At 36.6% G+C, this 18,497-nt stretch overlaps 1 protein-coding gene across 1 annotated transcript in view; it reads right to left on the bottom strand.

The window, feature by feature from the left end:
- UBR3 (ubiquitin protein ligase E3 component n-recognin 3) overlaps positions 1-18,497 on the bottom strand; it is a 234,038-nt gene that overhangs the window by 159,202 nt on the left and 56,339 nt on the right. The window contains exons 6-8 of the mRNA XM_055308033.1: positions 17,775-17,841; positions 8,198-8,328; positions 6,579-6,807 (exon numbers count right to left, since the gene is read on the bottom strand). Coding sequence (XP_055164008.1) covers positions 6,579-6,807; positions 8,198-8,328; positions 17,775-17,841 — 427 coding nt within the window. The remainder of the gene's footprint in view (positions 1-6,578; positions 6,808-8,197; positions 8,329-17,774; positions 17,842-18,497) is intronic.

Consider the following 18,497-nt stretch of genomic DNA (forward strand, 5'->3'; position numbering starts at 1 on the left):
TACATTACTGTGGGTGGTGAAAGATTAGGCATGTACAAATCTTTACTATTAGAAATTAGAGTGTATATGCATTAGCTCTCTTAACCTATTCCAACTTAACTGATTCACTGGACAAATGAGCCCCCCATTCCTACTATAAAACATACTAATATTCATAGTATACAGAGTGCTCAAAGCTACTAACCTATTCCCTACTACATAAAAGCCAAAATACATACTTATCCAGAGTCTCTTTTTGTTTCTGTTCATGCTAATTGTTCTTTTTATTTTAAAATTTAAATTATAAGTACATACATAAACTGATGATTATGAATACATAAAGACAAATATTACAAAAACTGGGTCATAAGTTTGAGAGACAATAAAAGTGCTTAAGAAAATGCTAAAAAAAGTCTTGGAGAAAAATCATAAAAACCTAGAATTTTACACTCAGATTAGTTCACAAAGATCTTTATGTTCTAACTCTAAAGAAACTGAAACTGGAAATCACAGATGATGCTTTGCAGAAGTGGTACATATAAGAAAGATGAAGGAGAACTCCAATCAAGGAAACCATATCTTAAAAATGCTTTGCCCAAAATTAACAGGTTAGAGAATGAATATGCATTTCTGTATTTTAAGTTAAAGTGTATTGTTTAATACATCTATGTATCTTTTTTTATGATTCCTCACTTTAACCAACTTTTTCAACTAACCATCTACTTGTTAAACTCATCAGTGAAGAGGCTTCTATTGCACTTACTTTCCATATATTAAATTTACGTTTCAGTCCATGAAATTATTTTACCCACCCCTTAACTTTTAAACATATATAAGAACAGGACCCACAATGTTAATCATACTCTCTTTAGTGCCTCTAATAGGATGAGAGGTATAACTGAATGAAGTTGGGACTTTTACAAATACCCATACCTAATATTAGAAAACCCTCTCTGAGTGACAACTATTGCCACCATGAGTTAATGAGCAGTTGCTATTAACGGGACAGTGCTCAGTGATGCTGGAATTTAAAATTTTTTAAACATGAAAATCACTGTTCTATTTTATTGAAACCAGAAGATGAATATGCAGAATACAATTAATCAAAATTATTATTTTCCTAGCACTGCTTTAAATACTACTGTTCTTGTGAAAACTACTTTGGAACCGTCAGTGAAATAAAAGGACTAGAACTTCTATTTTTCCCTGAGACTCACTCAGCAACAAATATTCACTGAGCACTTACTGAGGGCCAGGTAGTCTATTAAGTTTGAGAATACGGAGGTAAATCAATCAGAACTTATATAGTATCTCTCTCCACTGAGATTAATAAAAGAAGGATGGGTGTGATAGGGCTATGATAGCCAAAGCACAAGAAGTTATAGGGAAAAATACAGCTAATCTACAATTCAGGAAAAGACTTTCCTGAAGAATAGATGTCTAAACTAAGACCTACAGAATGAAGGGAGAATTAGGTTCAGCCAAACAAACTAGGGATGAGAGAGGAAAATGGTATTCTAGGTAGAGGCAGCAATTTAAAAAAAAAAATGAAATTGCTGGGAGAAAGAAGGGTGGCACAAATGAAGCCAGATGACCTAAAAAAATCAGCTTCAGGAGATTGGAGTTCATGTGAAGAGGAGGACAAGCCACGGGGGGGGGGGGGGGTAGGGTTGAGAGACAGGAACATGATCAGATGTGTAGTGTGGAAAGTGACTAAGAGAGAGTGGTAATGGCTAGTGGTATAAGGTCTTAGGGACGACAACGGCTTGAATTATGGTGGTGGCGTGAAGATGTAAAGATGAAGAGAAATGGCTACTTTTAAGATGTTTAAAAGGTTCAAATGACAGACTCAGCGATGTTCATTATATCTACAAGAAGCAAGAAGTCAAAAATGACTTCTAGGTTTCTAATTTGGGCAGCTGTGTTAAGTGGTTGGACAGTGGTACCAAAACACACACTTGTGTACTCACATACACACATACACACACACACACACAATAACTGAAGAGAAGCAGGCTTGATAAAGACATAAGAAGGAATTTTTGGTGTGAACATTGTGTGTTTGAGGTACTTGTAAACATCCAAAGAGTATAGCTCAATAAACAGTTTCATATTCAGGACCGATCAGTCTGGGATTATTACCATATACAAACATTCCTATGTTATGCAACATTTGGTTTTGGGGATGGGGGGGTTGGCTTTTTTTATGAAAGAGAGAGAGACGCCAGGAGAAGGGCAGAGGGAGACAGAATCGTAAGCAGGCCCCATGCCCAGTGCACAACCCTCAGATCATGACTTGAGCTGAAATCAAGAGTCAAATGCTTAATCGACTGAGCCACCTAGGCGTCTCTGTGACATATGGTTTTAAGTTCTCATTTTATACAGACTGTTTCATAAGACAAATTATAAAATTTCAGGGATATGAATAGTTATGAGTTATGTCTTGAATCACAAAAGTAATATGGTGTAGAAACACAAATACAACAAAGTAAAAGTATAAGGTAGGGATTACATACTACTAGAGGCTTTTTTCTTTTAATCTTTAGCTACTGCTGTGGCCATGTGAATTCTCATTGTCTCAGCTTCTGTATTTACTTATAATATAGAAAAAATTTTCAAAACCTGTATAACAAAAATTTCTGTAAAAGCTAAATACATTTAAAAAATAAAAACAAAGTACAGAGATCCTGTTGTAATATCTGTAGCTACTTATAGGTAGTTCAAAATATTTAAAGCCCATTCTAATAAACTTGATGTAAAAACAGGAAAGTTTATGGTGTCTTTAGAAAACCAGTAAATATGTATCATGAAACATTATGCTACTTTTGAATAAAACACCATGAGAATAAAACACCATGGAATAAAACACCATGAGAGCTAAAGATAATTTTAGACGTTGGCTTAGAAATAATGTGATATACTTCTGGAAAAAAAATTGTACTTAAAGATCTTAGCAATGCTACCAACAGCTATTTAGCTTTTGGAAAATTCAATTTTTTTAAGAATTTCTAGGACAGACAACCTGCATTAGAAGGGAAGTATATACAGAAAGCTAAATAAGACTTTGCAATATGACTTCAGAAAATATGGGAAAAGTGACAAAGTGCCAAAAAACACCAACATCAACAGGACAATCAGAAAAGAGTTTGGGGCCACAGAAAGAATAGACAATCAATAGTGTGAAATGCTACTGAAAAACAGGAAATATAAGGTCCAAAGAGTGGTCACAGTTTTCCCCCATCATGTATGTCATGAAAAGAGTGATCATATAATTTATTATATGAACTGGGATACTGATGAGAGTAAAAGAGAATATAAATAACTATGTCAGAACAATAGAGGGACACCTGGATGGCTCAGTGGTTGAGCATCTGCCTTCAGCTCAGGGCGTGATCCTGGAGTCCCGAGACTGAGTCCCACATCGGGCTCCCTGCATGGAGCCTGTTTCTCCCTCTGCCTATGTCTCTGCCTCTGTGTGTGTGTGTGTGTGTGTGTGTGTGTGTGTGTGCGCGCGCGTCTCTCATTCATAAATAAAATCTTAAAAAAAAAATAGAACAACAGGCATTGCTTGGAGGCATTTTGGGGAAAGTAGAACATGTGACCACTGGAGTCATAAACAATTTCGGGGAGAGCAACAGAATTATGAAAGTAGACACTAGACTAAGGTTGGTTACTGAATGATGGAAAAGCAAGGAAACAAACTTTCAGGAAATCTGGCTACAGAAAAAAATATGAGGCAGATTCAAACACATCTTCTCAAACATTCTTCCTTGAAGATCAAGTGCAAACTATATATAACTAATAGGTACTGCTAAACCACTTCATCAAGAAAATAGACTCCAGATTGTTTCCACAAGAGCAGACACTTCTAAATTTTAAAAGTTTTCTAGTTTAGGGCACCTGTGTGGCATAGTTGGTTAAGTATCTGATTCTCGATTTCAGCTCAGGTCATGATTTCAGAGTCCTAAGACAGAGCCTGGCATGGAGTCTGCTTAAGACACTCTTTCCCTATACAAATCAAAACCACAATGAGATACCACCTCACACCAGTGAGAATGGCGAAAATTAACAAGGCAGGAAACCACAAACGTTGGAGAGGATGTGGAGAAAGGGGAACCCTCTTCACTGTTGGTGGGAATGTGAACTGGTACAGCCACTTTGGAAAACTGTGTGGAGGTTCCTCAAAGAGTTAAAAATAGATCTGCCCTATGACCCAGCCATTGCACTGCTGGGGATTTACCCTAAAGATACAGATGCAGTGAAAGGCCAGGACACCTGCACCCCGATGTTCATAGCAGCAGTGTCCACAATAGCCAAACTGTGGAAGGAGCCTTGGTATCCATGGACAGATGAATGGATAAAAAAGCTGTGGTTTATGTATACAATGGAATATTACTCAGCCATTAGAAATGACAAATACCCACCATTTGCTTCGAAGTGGATGGAACTGGAGGGTATTATGCTGAGTGAAATAAGTCAATAGGAGAAGGACGAACATTATATGGACTCATTCATTTGGGGAATATAAAAAATAGTGAAAGGGAATAAAGGGGAAAGGAGAAAAAAATAAGTGGGAAATATCAGAAAGGGAAACAGAACATGAGAAACTCGTAACTCTGGGAAATGAACAAGGGGTGGTAGAAAGGGAGGTGGGCGGGGTTGGGGGTGACTGGGTGATGGGCACTGAGGGGGGCACTTGATGGGATGAGCACTGGGTGTTATTCTATATGTTGGCAAATTGAACACCAATAAAAATTTTTTAAAAAGACTCTCTTTCCCTCTTTCTCTGCCCCTCCTCACTACTCTCTCTCTCTCTCAAATAAATAAAATCTTTAAAAATTTAAAACAACTTTTGAAAATTAAAGTTTTCTAAGTTTATAAATTAAAAATACTTTTTGTGAAAAATCCTTCTCTAAATATGTAATTCTATATAAAAGAAAATCACCGATATATCTGAATGATAGATACTATTTCAAAAAAGAATAAGCAATACATGTAATACAGAATCTTTAAACAAAAGGGTCATCTTACATGAAGATAAAAGAACTATATAATACAAAGCAGCTTTTAAGTTTTCCTTTAAAAAAGTGAAAAAGTATATGGCTTAATGTAAATAATGTATTATGTTCCCACTATACCTACAATGGAAAGACAGAGTCACTTAGTGGTCAGGAGTACAGGTTTAAGTGCTCACTTCAGCAGCACATATACTAAAAATAGGAGTACAGGTTTAAGTCAGACACCTAGCCTTACTACTTATAGCTAAAAACCAAAGATCATTAACTTCAATTCCCTAAGTCACAGTTTCCTCCCCTATAAATTGGGAAAAAAACAAAACAAAACAAAAAACACAGCATCTACAGATGGCTAAATGACATAATACAAAGTACTGAGAAAAGAGTACTGCATTTAGTGAGTGCTCAAAAGACGGCAGATATTATATTAGCTAGCTATTATTAGCATATATAAGGCAGTGCACTCTATGTTGAGTACACACTATTTTTCAGGCTATGGTTCACATGAGAATAGACAAGACTATCAGAATAGAAAGAAAATAGTAGCTAATATGCAAAAGGAAGTAACAGTGGAACAAAAAAGTCTCAACTACAAGATCTCTCCTCCAAAGAAAATGGAAGTCCTGAGATTTAATCTCAGGTATTGTTTGGTGTTAAAGTTTAGCTCCATATGCCAACAAAAGAAAACACAGTACTATCGATGTTGGCTTGCTTTGTGTCATGGTTAAGGGCAGATTCTGACATCAGGATGATAGGAAGACCTTTGCTCTGTCATTTACTAGCTATCTTATCTATGGTAAATGCCTTAATTTCTCTAAACCTCAATTTACTTAACTTTAAAGTGGGAATAATAAGGACAATAATAATATCAATCTCAGAGAATTATTCAGAAGTTTAACTGAGACAACATATGAATAGTGTTAATATAGTGCCCCATACATAGCAAATACTCCATATAAATTATTACAAGGAGATAAAGTTAAGATGAAAGACCAGAGTGAAATGAGAACAGGAGGAAGCCCTAGAAATATTATGGCAGTTTGAGGAGTATCAACCATATAGTGGGCACAAAAGAAAAACACTAAAGATATTACTATGGAAAAACAAAAAATAGCAAGATTTATTTCAATTTTTAAATTATTAAACTATAGGCATATAAAAATATCTACGGCAGATAACAAATTTATAATAAAAAATAGGAACATGTCTAATAAAGAAATGGGTTAAATTATGGTAAAGTCATATGACATACTGCAATCATTAAAAAACATGTTTTCAAGACATACAACACAGTGGCATATTTTTAAAGTATTATTTGAATCTGTAAATGTGCTCATATCACGCAAAAAGACAGAAAAGAAATATCCAAAAATCTCAAGTTATTTGTGAATAACAAAGCTAAAAGTAAGTTTAAAGTTTGTCTCGAAAAAAAAGTTTGTCTTAAATTTAGATGAAAATTTTCAAAAAATTCTTTAACAAAGATATACTATAATATTTTAAAGCTATTTTAAGCATATAAGGATTCTTAAGATTAGTTACACAAGTATACCAATAATAAAACTAGTGAAATAACCCTGAGTTTACCTTGTAGCTCACTTTTAATAAGGCAACTTTCCATCATGTATAATAGCACAGTGACCATAATATCCAGCAGCTGACATTCTTCTGTTACCTGTCTGGCTAACTCTTCATTGCTGAACAACTGAACACTAATATGCACAATTCTGTTAGACATTGTATCTGATTCATGACTTTTCTTCAGTGTTTTCATAATGAAAGCATAATGCTGAACAAAAGTTTTTGTAAAAGCAACCTGTAAATTTTTTTAAATAGGAAGAAAGAAACACATTAGTATGAGTTTTAGAACACATTTTCCAATACAACATATTAACATTTTAAAGCTATTGTTAGCTTATGATGACATCCAAAGTAATTTTATTTATTTTTTTCCAAAGTAATTTTTAAAGTAATTTCAATGATGATAGTAGTCACATTCTTTTTTTGGAACCTTAGCAAAATACCTGGATAGTTAAGAAAAATTTTAATAGGTATTTTTAATTATTAAACTTTTAGAACAATTATAAATACCATGATTTTAAAATACAATTTTCACTTTGCTTACAGATATGTCAATTAACTAACATCAAAGTAGGTGTCTTTGCTTTGTGCTATCTACTTTAACAACAAAATCTAAGGTCTTGATTAAAAACCGTATCAGAGGATTTAATATAACTCCAAAACCAAGGGAGTCAATGTGATTACTACAAAAGAAATGTCTCCTCCTATTTGATTGGAAAGCTGACCATTATCTGACGAAATACTCTTGCTGTGTAACATATGCATTTCTTCTTGTTTTCTTAAGTGGGTATAGACACAAAACAATGGCATTATTCATTAAAATGTAACTCCTAAAAAAAAAAAAATGTAACTCCTAAGGAGGCTTTATTACCTAAACTGTAAGAACTACAGTCAAAAAAAGTGGGGGGGGGGGGGAGGAGAAGAAGGACAGCATAATTTATTTTCTTTTTATACACTAGGTTATGTCACTTTGCCATGACCACATGGTGGTCATAGGTAAGGGTCCAGACCATCTGGAACTAGAGCCTTCACCTATCTACATGTGTATATAGGTCAGTAACTAACTGCTCTGTCTTTAACGGTTATGGCTAGCAACAACTAACCCTATGATTTTCCCAAGCCTAACTACATAATCCTCTTTTATTAAAGTAATCTCTACGCCCAACATGGGTCTTGAACTCATAATCCCGAGATCCAGAGTAGTATGCTCTACCAACTGAGCCAGCCAGACATCCCTCTAATCCCACAATCTAAATTTAGCTGTCCCCTTAAACAGTCTCATAGCACTCTGTACCTCTCCTTTGGAGAACCTACCACAATTTAATTGTACATATTTACTTCTGCAATTATGTTTTTGTTTGTCCCTCAGCATTCTCTTTGGACCAAGTTCCATGCAGAGAGACTACCCTTAGGAATACTGCTTTGTAAAACTGCTTTGCTTCAGATTTATGATCCCTTGCTTTTTGTGCAAACCTTGTTTTGATAGCATAAGAAGCTAATGCTTTTTATTAGTGTTATATCAACCTTCAAAGCCACAGCTGAGAAACAAACCAAAAAAATGCATAATGAAAAGGCAAAGAAAGGGGAGCAAAGTTCAGAAAGGAAGGGAAAAAACATATGGATACCTTATACTCTTGATCTGGAAGCATGTTGAGTAAGAAAGTTACCATCTTCTGAGGGAATTCATACTTTATAGTCCAAAACAACAGTTCTTCTAGAAAACTTTTATGTTTCAAAACATCCATTATAGATTGATCTACATAAAAAAAGAAAACTTATCACCTAATGATTTAAGTTGCTCATCTCATTTAAACCTTACTATAATTAATCATCTATCAACCTCAAACACTTGAATGTTTTTACAAATTAAGGATATCATTTCAATAATTCAATGATAATAATGACATCATCAATCCAGGTTTCTATCATCTCCATGGTATATAAATAATAAAATACTTTATATTTTATTAGAAAGCAGTTACTAAAAAAAAGTAATTACTTGTCCTTAAACATAAGGTGTTTAAAATTTCTACTAAGATTCAAAATAATTATCTTACAAGAATATTCACAGTACTTAGTACTCATATTAATAGTAATAACTTTACTTCTTTTAAAGATTTTATTTATTTATTCATGAGAGAGACAGAGAGAGAGAGAGAGGCAGAGACACAGGCAGAGGGAGAAGGAGGCTCCATGCAGGGAGCCCGACGTGGGACTGGATCCCGGGTCTCCAGGATCAGGCCCTGGACTGAAAGTGGCGCTAAACCACTGAGCCACCCAGGCTGCCCCAATAGTAAAAACTTTAAGAACAAAATATTAAGGCTATAAAGCAAAGTTATTAAATCGTTTAATTTTTAGTTTTTAAAGAAAGGAAGGAAATTGTTATAAGATTCAATAATTTATTTCTTTAAAATTGTTCTTCATAAATTAAACACTAACTTTGCTGCAGGAAGTAATTACTAATCTATTGCTTCCTCTAGTCTACAGAAGAATTTACTTTTATCTGGTAAGAATATACCAAGAAAATTATAAAGAATTGTTAACTTGCAACAGACTCAAGCCGCCCTTCTTCATGCATAGGGAAAACAGAAAATGGATGCCCCTTTTAAATAAAAGTATTCAAAGAGGGCTAAAATTACTAAACAGCCAATTTCTAAGCTACTCCTTGAGGTCCACTTTGTCTCCTGCTAATCTCTACATCTTTGTCACACTTAGTCAACAGAAAGGTCTCACCAAGTATATAATGAACTATTTTTAATACTTTGACTATTATTTGTTTCTCTCACTTTCTCTAATGTCTTTCCCTAAAAAAGAACTACAAAATTCTGACTATTGATCTTTGTTGGAGCAAATGATCTTGGGCTACTCCTCTGGATCATTAGGTCTATATAACGACATTTAAGAGGATATAGCAAGTGTCATATATGAACGGACTAGTTAAGAGATGATGCTTAATGAAGGACTAGTATTAGATGAGGGATTTTAAAAAATAGTATCACATACACCAGAATACTCAGGTATAGCTCTAAGTACATTACAGTTCAAATTGTTTTGCAGGGTAACCTGAAGCATTTTTTCAACTAACTCTACTCTCAACTAACTCTGAATAATGCAATCACACCACATCTCCTTAGGTCATGGATCAGTCTAAAAACGTAACAATAGGGACACCTGGGGTGGCTCAGTCGGTTAAGCATCCGACTCTTGATTTTGACTCAGGTCATGATCTCAGGGTCCTAAGATTGAGAGCCCTATATCGGGCTCTGCAGAGTCTGCTTGTCCCTCTCCCTCTGCTCCTCCCCACGCTTGCACTTGTATATATGCTTTCTCTGTCTAAAATAAATAAATATTTTTTAAATGTAACAATAAGCTCAATAAACATGCCATCAAGAAGCATGCCATTACTCTGATTCTTCTATAAAACACTGTGAGTTTAATAGGCTTGAATCAGTACTTCTCAGACATAATTTTAACAAAATTTTTCTGTTAATAATAACTCATTATTTTCAGAATAACACTTTTATTATTCTGGAGACATTATGATTTTAACTACAGAGAGGCAAAAGTTTGTCCCAATTCCCTAACTCCCTTTCAATGTGCCTTTTACTAAAAGGCACTTACATACATAAGCAGTATGTAATAGGGATAAAAATATACATACAATTATACTATACATCTCCTTAGTGGAAACATATTCTTTACTTTCTAAATCTCAGAACTTTCTACTTGTAAAACAGAAATCTCTTCTTCCTGAACTAGATCATTCCCAGGATATGATAATGATTTTAAAATAGAAATAAACCAGTCTTGCAAAAAATGAGGTAAAACATATTCAAAGGCACACACTGACAGATTCAAAGCCAAAAAGTAATAAAATTAAGGCCCAAATGAATCAAGTGACATGAACATATGGATTATGATTCAAAATTAGAATATAACCCAGAACATATTGCTGATGTCAACTTAATTCTTACAATTTAACACTGATTGAAAATTTTAGACTATCGAAAAATAAAATCCTTACAGATAAGTGTTTCTAGAATTATTTACAAAACTAAAAGAAATTGTAGTATTCTCAGAATTCAGTTACAACTCTGCAAGTCTGCATTTGCCAACTGAAAGTCTGAAGCTACCATAGTTATTAGGTGTCATTTACTGAAAGAGAAAGAAACATTCACCTTGTTTTAATTAAATAAAACAATCCAAGTGAACCAGAAAAGCTATGGCTTCTACGAAAATGAAATTAGCTGCAGTTGTGTATGATTCCATTTTTTCATCTTCAGACAAAAAAGCAAAGAAAAACCCCACAATGTCTTCCTTGTTGTTCTTAAAATAGGTGATGTCAGTTTCCCCAAGATATTTAAGACACAGTGTGATGTGTTTTGTGTGTTATGGAAATGTGTTTAGAAATGTTTCCACTAATTATATATGACTACATATTTACCTTTAAAAAATGGGTTAAATTAAAAAAAATAAAATAAAAATAAAAAATGGGTTAAATTGTCATGATTTTTACAATGCCTAAACTACCTTAAGCCAAACTATAAAAAAAGAGACTTCTGAGCAATCAGCACGTGGTACAAATGCATGAGTGAGGTAAAGATTTCATTCAACAGCAGAGTCCAGACCCTGTAACTCAGGAGCTCCAATAATCTCGGCATGTTGGCTAAAGCCCTGTAGGCCTCAGTTTCTTCATCCTTAAAATTTAGGTTCTGAGAATAGATGGTGAATGTAGCACAGTACCTCAACCTCTGGCCTATCATTACCTATTTTATTTTTGGCTCACTTTCAAAGTGCTAAACCAAATTCTTACAAAAACTAAACCACTCCCTGGATTTTCAATATTTTCAAAAGCAACTATCACTTTTTCGGAAATAGGGATTCTAGTAAATCAAAAAGCCATTTCTTCCATGCATATAATTAAAGCAAAATGATAACTGATCAAATCTTAAATCTCTGTACCACTTCCCACCAGTGGAGGAAGAAGAGAAGATAATCCAATCTTAAATATGAAAAAAATCAAGTATAAAATAAGTTTCAACCTTAAGTCTCCATAAAAAGTATCATCAAAGTTTGACCAAGCTGAAGGAAAATAATGACACCATAATAGGTATTTTTTTGGCATCCCTAAAGCTTAAACTCAAGTGTGTACCTAACAATCTGCTTCAACTCAGATGTGTCTCAAGGATTCAGATAAACACATAGACAACTCTGGTAAGTCAAAGGGCCAAGTAGCCATATGGAGTTCTAATTTCCTTCAGGCATTATAGGTTCTCCTGCTAGGCAAGGAAGAAGGGGAACACATGTACACGTGTGCATCCTGGACCACAGATCAAATTTCATGAACGTTGCTAGTGTAGGGGCCAAAGGCAGGCTACCCCAAGATGGGCCACTTTGGCATAAAGATTACAAGGTTCCTCAAAAAATCAAAAACAGAAATACCATGTGATTCAATAATTCCACTATAGGGTATTTACCCCCAAAAAACCAAAACACTAATTCATAAAGATATATTATGTACAGCATCATTTACAATGTTTACTGCAGCATTATTTACAATGGTCAAGATATGGAAGCAACCTAAGTGTCCATCAATAGACAAATATATAAAGAAAATATGATGTATATACATAATAGGATATTAGGCAGCCATAAAAAAGGACAAGATTGTGCCATTTGAGACAACATGATAGACCTAGAGGATATTATGCCAAGTGAAGTAAGTCAGACTGAGAAAGACAAATACCATATGATTCTACTCATAAGTGAAATCTAAAATATATGTACATATATATAAATAAACAAAAAGCAGGATCAGACCTATAAATACACAGGACAAACTGATGGTTACCAGAACAGAACAGAACAGAACAGGTAGGGAGATGAGCAAAATGAATGAAGAGAGGAGATAAAGGCCTCCAGTTATGGAATGAGTAAGTTACAGGAAAAAAAAAAGCAGACCATATGGAATACAGTCTATGATATTGTAATAGTGATGATAGCCACACTTGTGAACACAGCATAATGTACAAACTTTCAAATCACTAAGTTGTGTGCCTGAAATTAATGTAACATTGTGTGTCAACTATACTCAAACAAACAAAAGCAATCAAAACCCAGCAGATTCAGGAAAAGCTCTTTATCCTCTCCATCAACTGCCTAAAAAGAATTTACATAGAGGACCTGCTCCAGGAAAAAAACTATCACCATAGATAACTACATTATGATATAAACTAAGTATGGTAGGCAGGGAGGAACCTAGCAAGACCTGTTTGATCAAAGTCCTCTATTCTCACTGTTTCTAAGTCGACTAGGAATCATGTGTTTATCAAATATTTACTTTTTTTCATCTTCCTGTGAAGACCGTATCTTCCCTCTGAAGACCCAGACATCATTTACCCCTTCTCACTAGTTCAGAATGACCTGTATGCTTTATTTTGCCTGTTTTTGGAATTTCTATGTCTGTATGAATTCCCCATATGTATGTTATTAAATTTTATTTTCTCCTGTTAATCTGTCTCATGTCATCTTCGTCTGGTTAGAAGGACCTTGAGGGGTCTCCACCACTAGGCTCTCCAAGTTAAATGCAGCCACAAAAGAACTCAGAACAGACTTACAAAATGAGCCTCAACTGACACCGTCCACTTGCTCCACCTTTCCAAGCAGTTGTAAATATTCCACAAGACACACTCAGTACCAGAAACTATAATCTTATTGTTCAAAATATTATTCAAAATAATAATTTAACTTCTGGAGACTCTAACAGACCATACTACCCCAGGATATAGACCGTGTTAAGATTTGGAAATCCATGGCAAAAATCCACAGAGCATGGGCTGTCAATTAGTAACAAGGGATCTTGGAAAGATTCTAGTGAGGGTCAAGAAAACATAGTGATTAACAGTTGAGGCTCAGAGATTTGAATTAAGGATCTACTTCTCATTAGCTGTGATGTCTAATATGTCTCTATTTCCTCATTCATAAAGTAGTAACTGTTTTGTATGATGACTTTAAGAATTAAATGAAACAACATATGTGAAGTGCCTAGCACAATGTCTAGCATATACAAAAAGATCAATAAATATTACTCATTATTACTAATCTATTTCCTCACTATATATCTTCCTCCTCCTTTGAGCAACCACATATTGAATCCTTACTGTACCCTAAATAAGTGCCATTCATTTTTATTCTCTTCCTCCCCCCGACCTCTCTCTCTCACCTTCTCTCCCATACTCACCCTTTTTCACTCTAGAAATTGCATATCTCAGATTACAAAAAGATGTAAATCAAACTATAACTTCAGGCCAAAAACACTGGATCAAAGCATCAATGACAAGATTTGCTTTTTTATGGCTCAAAAATAATAATTCAATCAGAGAAGGACAAACATTATATGGTCTCATTCATTTGGGGAATATAAATAATAGTGAAAGGGAATAGAGGGGGAGGGGCAAGATGGCGGAAGAGCAGGGTCCTCATATCACCTGTCCCCACCAAATTACCTAGATAACCTTCAAACCATCCTGAAAATTTACGAATTCGGCCTGAGATGTAAAGAGAGACCAGCTGGAATGTTACAGTGAGAAGAGTTCGCGCTTCTATCAAGGTAGGAAGACGGGGAAAGAGAAATAAAGAAACAAAAGGCCTCCGAGGGGGAGGGGCCCCGCGAGGAGCCGGGCTGAGGCCGGGGCGAGTGTCCCCAGGACAGGAGAGCCCCGTCCCGTCCCGGAGGAGCAGGAGCTGCACCAACCTTCCCGGGCGGGCGGAAAGGGGCTGGCAGGGAGTTGGAGCAGGACCCAGGAGGGCGGGGATGCCCTCGGGCTCCCGGGGACACTAACAGACACCTGCGCCCCGGGAGAGTGCTCCGAGCTCCCTAAGGGCTGCAGCGCGCACGGCGGGACCGACCGGAGCAGCTCGGAGGGGCTCGGGAGCGGCTCCGCGGAGGGGGCTGCGGGGCGGGAGCGCGAATCCAACAGCGCAGGCCCCGGAGCACAGGGCGCCGGGACACAGCCCAGGATCCGGCCTCCCCCAGGACAGGCAGAGGCCGGGAGGGCCCAGGACAGCGAGGACGCTCCTGCCCCGAGCTGAGCAGATCAGCGGCCCCGCCCCGGAGCCTCCAGGCCCTGCGGACAGAGAACCGAGAGCCCGAGCCCGTAGTTCCTGCAGAGGCTGAATCCAGGCTTCCAGAGTTGCCATAGCAACTGCTGCTGTTCCTCCTGGGGCCTGGCGGGGTAAACAACCCCCGCTGAGCCCTGCAGCAGGCAGGGGCAGAGCAGCTCCCCCAAGTGCTAACACCTGAAAATCAGCGCAACAGGCCCCTCCCCCAGAAGACCAGCTAGAGGGACCAGTGATACTCCCCCGTGTTCCAATACAACTTGTTTTTGGCCACTCTGCACTGAGCAAAATGACTAGAAGGAAAACCTCACCTCAAAAGAAAGAATCAGAAACAGCCCTCTCTCCCACAGAGTTACAAAATCTGGATTACACTTCAATGTCAGAAAGCCAATTCAGAAGCACTATTCTACAGCTACTGGTGGCTCTAGAAAAAAGCATTAAGGACTCACGAGACTTCATGACTGCAGAATTTAGATCCAATCAGGCAGAAATTAAAAATCAATTGAATGAGATGCAATCCAAACTAGAAGTCCTAACGACGAGGGTTAACGAGGTGGAAGAACGAGTGAGTGACATAGAAGACAAGTTAATGGCAAAGAGGGAAACTGAGGAAAAAAGAGATAAACAATTAAAGAACCATGAACACAGATTAAGGCAAATAAATGACACCCTAAGGAAGAAAAATCTACGTTTAATTGGGGTTCCCGAGGGCGCCGAAAGGGACAGAGGGCCAGAATATGTATTTGAACAAATCCTAGCTGAAAACTTTCCCAATCTGGGAAGGGAAACAGGCATTCAGATCCAGGAAATAGAGAGATCCCCCCCTAAAATCAATAAAAACCGTTCAACACCTCGACATCTAATAGTGAAGCTTGCAAATTCCAAAGATAAAGAGAAGATCCTTAAAGCAGCAAGAGACAAGAAGTCCCTGACTTTCATGGGGAGGAATATTAGGGTAACAGCAGACCTCTCCACAGAGACCTGGCAGGCCAGAAAGGGCTGGCAGGATATATTCAGGGTCCTAAATGAGAAGAACATGCAACCAAGAATACTCTATCCAGCAAGGCTCTCATTCAAAATGGAAGGAGAGATAAAGAGCTTCCAAGACAGGCAGGAACTGAAAGAATATGTGACCTCCAAACCAGCTCTGCAAGAAATTTTAAGGGGGACTCTTAAAACTCCCCTTTAAGAAGAAGTTCAGTGGAACAATCCACAAAAACAAGGACTAAATAGATATCATGATGACACTAAACTCATATCTGTCAATAGTAACTCTGAACGTGAATGGGCTTAATGACCCCATCAAAAGGCGCAGAGTTTCAGACTGGATAAAAAAGCAGGACCCATCTATTTGCTGTCTACAAGAGACTCATTTTAGACAGAAGGACACCTACAACCTGAAAATAAAAGGTTGGAGAACCATTTACCATTCAAATGGTTCTCAAAATATACCCTAAAAACTACAGAACACTTCTGAAAGAAATTGAGGAAGACACAAAGAGATGGAAAAATATTCCATGCTCATGGATTGGCAGAATTAATATTGTGAAAATGTCAATGTTACCCAGGGCAATTTACACGTATAATGCAATCCCTATCAAAATACCATGGACTTTCTTCAGAGACTTAGAACAAATTATTTTAAGATTTGTGTGGAATCAGAAAAGACCCCAAACAGCCAGGGGAATTTTAAAAAAAGAAAACCATATCTGGGGGCATCACAATGCCAGATTTCAGGTTATACCTCAAAGCTGTGTTCATCAAGACAGTGTGGTACTGGCACAAAAACAGACACATAGATCAATGGAACAGAACAGAGAACCCAGAAGTGGACCCTGAACTTTATGCTCAACTAATATACGATAAAGGAGGAAAGACGATCCACTGGAAGAAAGACACTCTCTTCAATAAATGGTGCTGGGAAAATTGGACATCCACATGCAGAAGAATGAAACTGGACCACTCTCTTGCACCATACACAAAGATAAACTCAAAATAGATGAAAGATCTAAATGTGAGACAAGATTCCATCAAAATCCCAGAGGAGAACTCAGGCAACACCCTTTTTGAACTTGGCCACAGTAACCGGAGAAGGACAAACAGTGTACGTTCTCATTCATTTGGGGAATATGAATAATAGTGAAAGGGAATATAAGGGAAGGGAGAAGAAATGTGTGAGAAATATCAGAAAGGGAGACAGAACATAAAGACTTCTAACTCTGGGAAATGAACTAGGGGTGGTGGAGGGGGAGGAGGGTGGGGGGTGGGGGTGAATGGGTGACGGGCACTGAGGGGTACACTTGACGGGATGAGCACTGGGTGTTATTCTGTATGTTGGTAAATTGAACACCAATAAAAATTAATTTATAAAAAAAAAAAAAAAAAAAAGAAAGGGAATAGAGGGGAAGGGAGAAGAAATGGGTAGGAAATATCAGAAAGGGAGACAGAACATGGAAGACTCCTAACTCTGGGAAATGAACTAGGGGTGGTGGAATGGGAGGAGGGCGGGGGTGGGGGTGACTGGATGGCGGGCACTGAGGGGGGCACTTGACGGGACGAGCACTGGGTGTTATTCTGTATGTTGGTAAATTGAACACCAATAAAAAATAAATTTATTATTAAAAAAATAGTAATAATAATTCACATCTTATGAAAAAAACAATAAACAAAATTCCAATAGTAAGAGTTTCATTTGCTTTTGGGATACCCCACAATCACTCCCTAACAAATACTTTCTCCATTATTAGACAATTCTAAGAACATAACTCTCCTTTCAAAATGGCTAACCCACCAAGTGTTCTTAATGATTAAACATTTTTAGCTTATTTTTTAAGTTTTTATTTAAATCTAGTTAGTTAACATACAGTGTAACATTAGTTTGGGGTGTACAAGAGAGTGATTCAACACTTCCATATATCACCTAGTACTAACCACAAGTGTCCACCTTAATCCCCATCACCTATTTAGCCCATCCCCCACCCACCTCCCCTCTGGTAACCAACAGTTTGTTCTCCATGGTTAAAAATCTGTTTCTTAGTTTTCATTTTTAGCTTTTTATACAAGGAAAAAATTAAATATAAATACCTTTGGTGCTACTGCTTAGTTTGACCCTCTTTCTCTTGCCCAGACCTTGACTCCCATCCTGATCCTCCTGGAAGAGAATAAAAAAAGAGAACAAAATCATATACAGTCCTATTCATGAATTTATACATTTTACCTAAATATAAATATACTTATAAATTATGTTAAATATGTAACACAGGCACGCTTACATAGTGTTAATCAACACATTTCACTTCTATGTATACAGTATAATAAAATATATTTTTTATTTTTAAATTAGCATTATAATTAAAATATATAATGAAAATCCTTAGTATTAAAATACAAAAGCTCTTAAATTTAACCTATGCTTTTAATGGAAGACTTGTAAAAATCAAAAATGCCAAAATTAAAAATTTCCTATTTAAAAACATTTCCTAACCTTATAATATCACATGCACAAAGAAGATAAAGGGGAGGAGGGAAGCAGATTAACACAGGAAGAAAGAAGAGCAGGGGAAGAGGACTAAAACAATGAATAGAGAAAAAGCTTTGAAGGATCTAAGAGGAAAAAATGAGTTCAAGAAATCAAATTCTGAAAAATAAGTATAGCACATTACAAGCTAGAAGTGACAGTTAAAAATAATAACAAATTTTAAGATACTTCGGGGAAAAAATTCAGGATGGAAATATAGGCATTTCTGCTTATAAGTGATATATTCATTCCTGAAAAACCTCACACTAAAAATAACAAAGCTTAAAGGG

This window comes from Nyctereutes procyonoides, unplaced genomic scaffold (genome assembly GCF_905146905.1).
Source record: "Nyctereutes procyonoides isolate TBG_1078 unplaced genomic scaffold, NYPRO_anot_genome, whole genome shotgun sequence".
Lineage (NCBI taxonomy): Eukaryota > Metazoa > Chordata > Mammalia > Carnivora > Canidae > Nyctereutes > Nyctereutes procyonoides.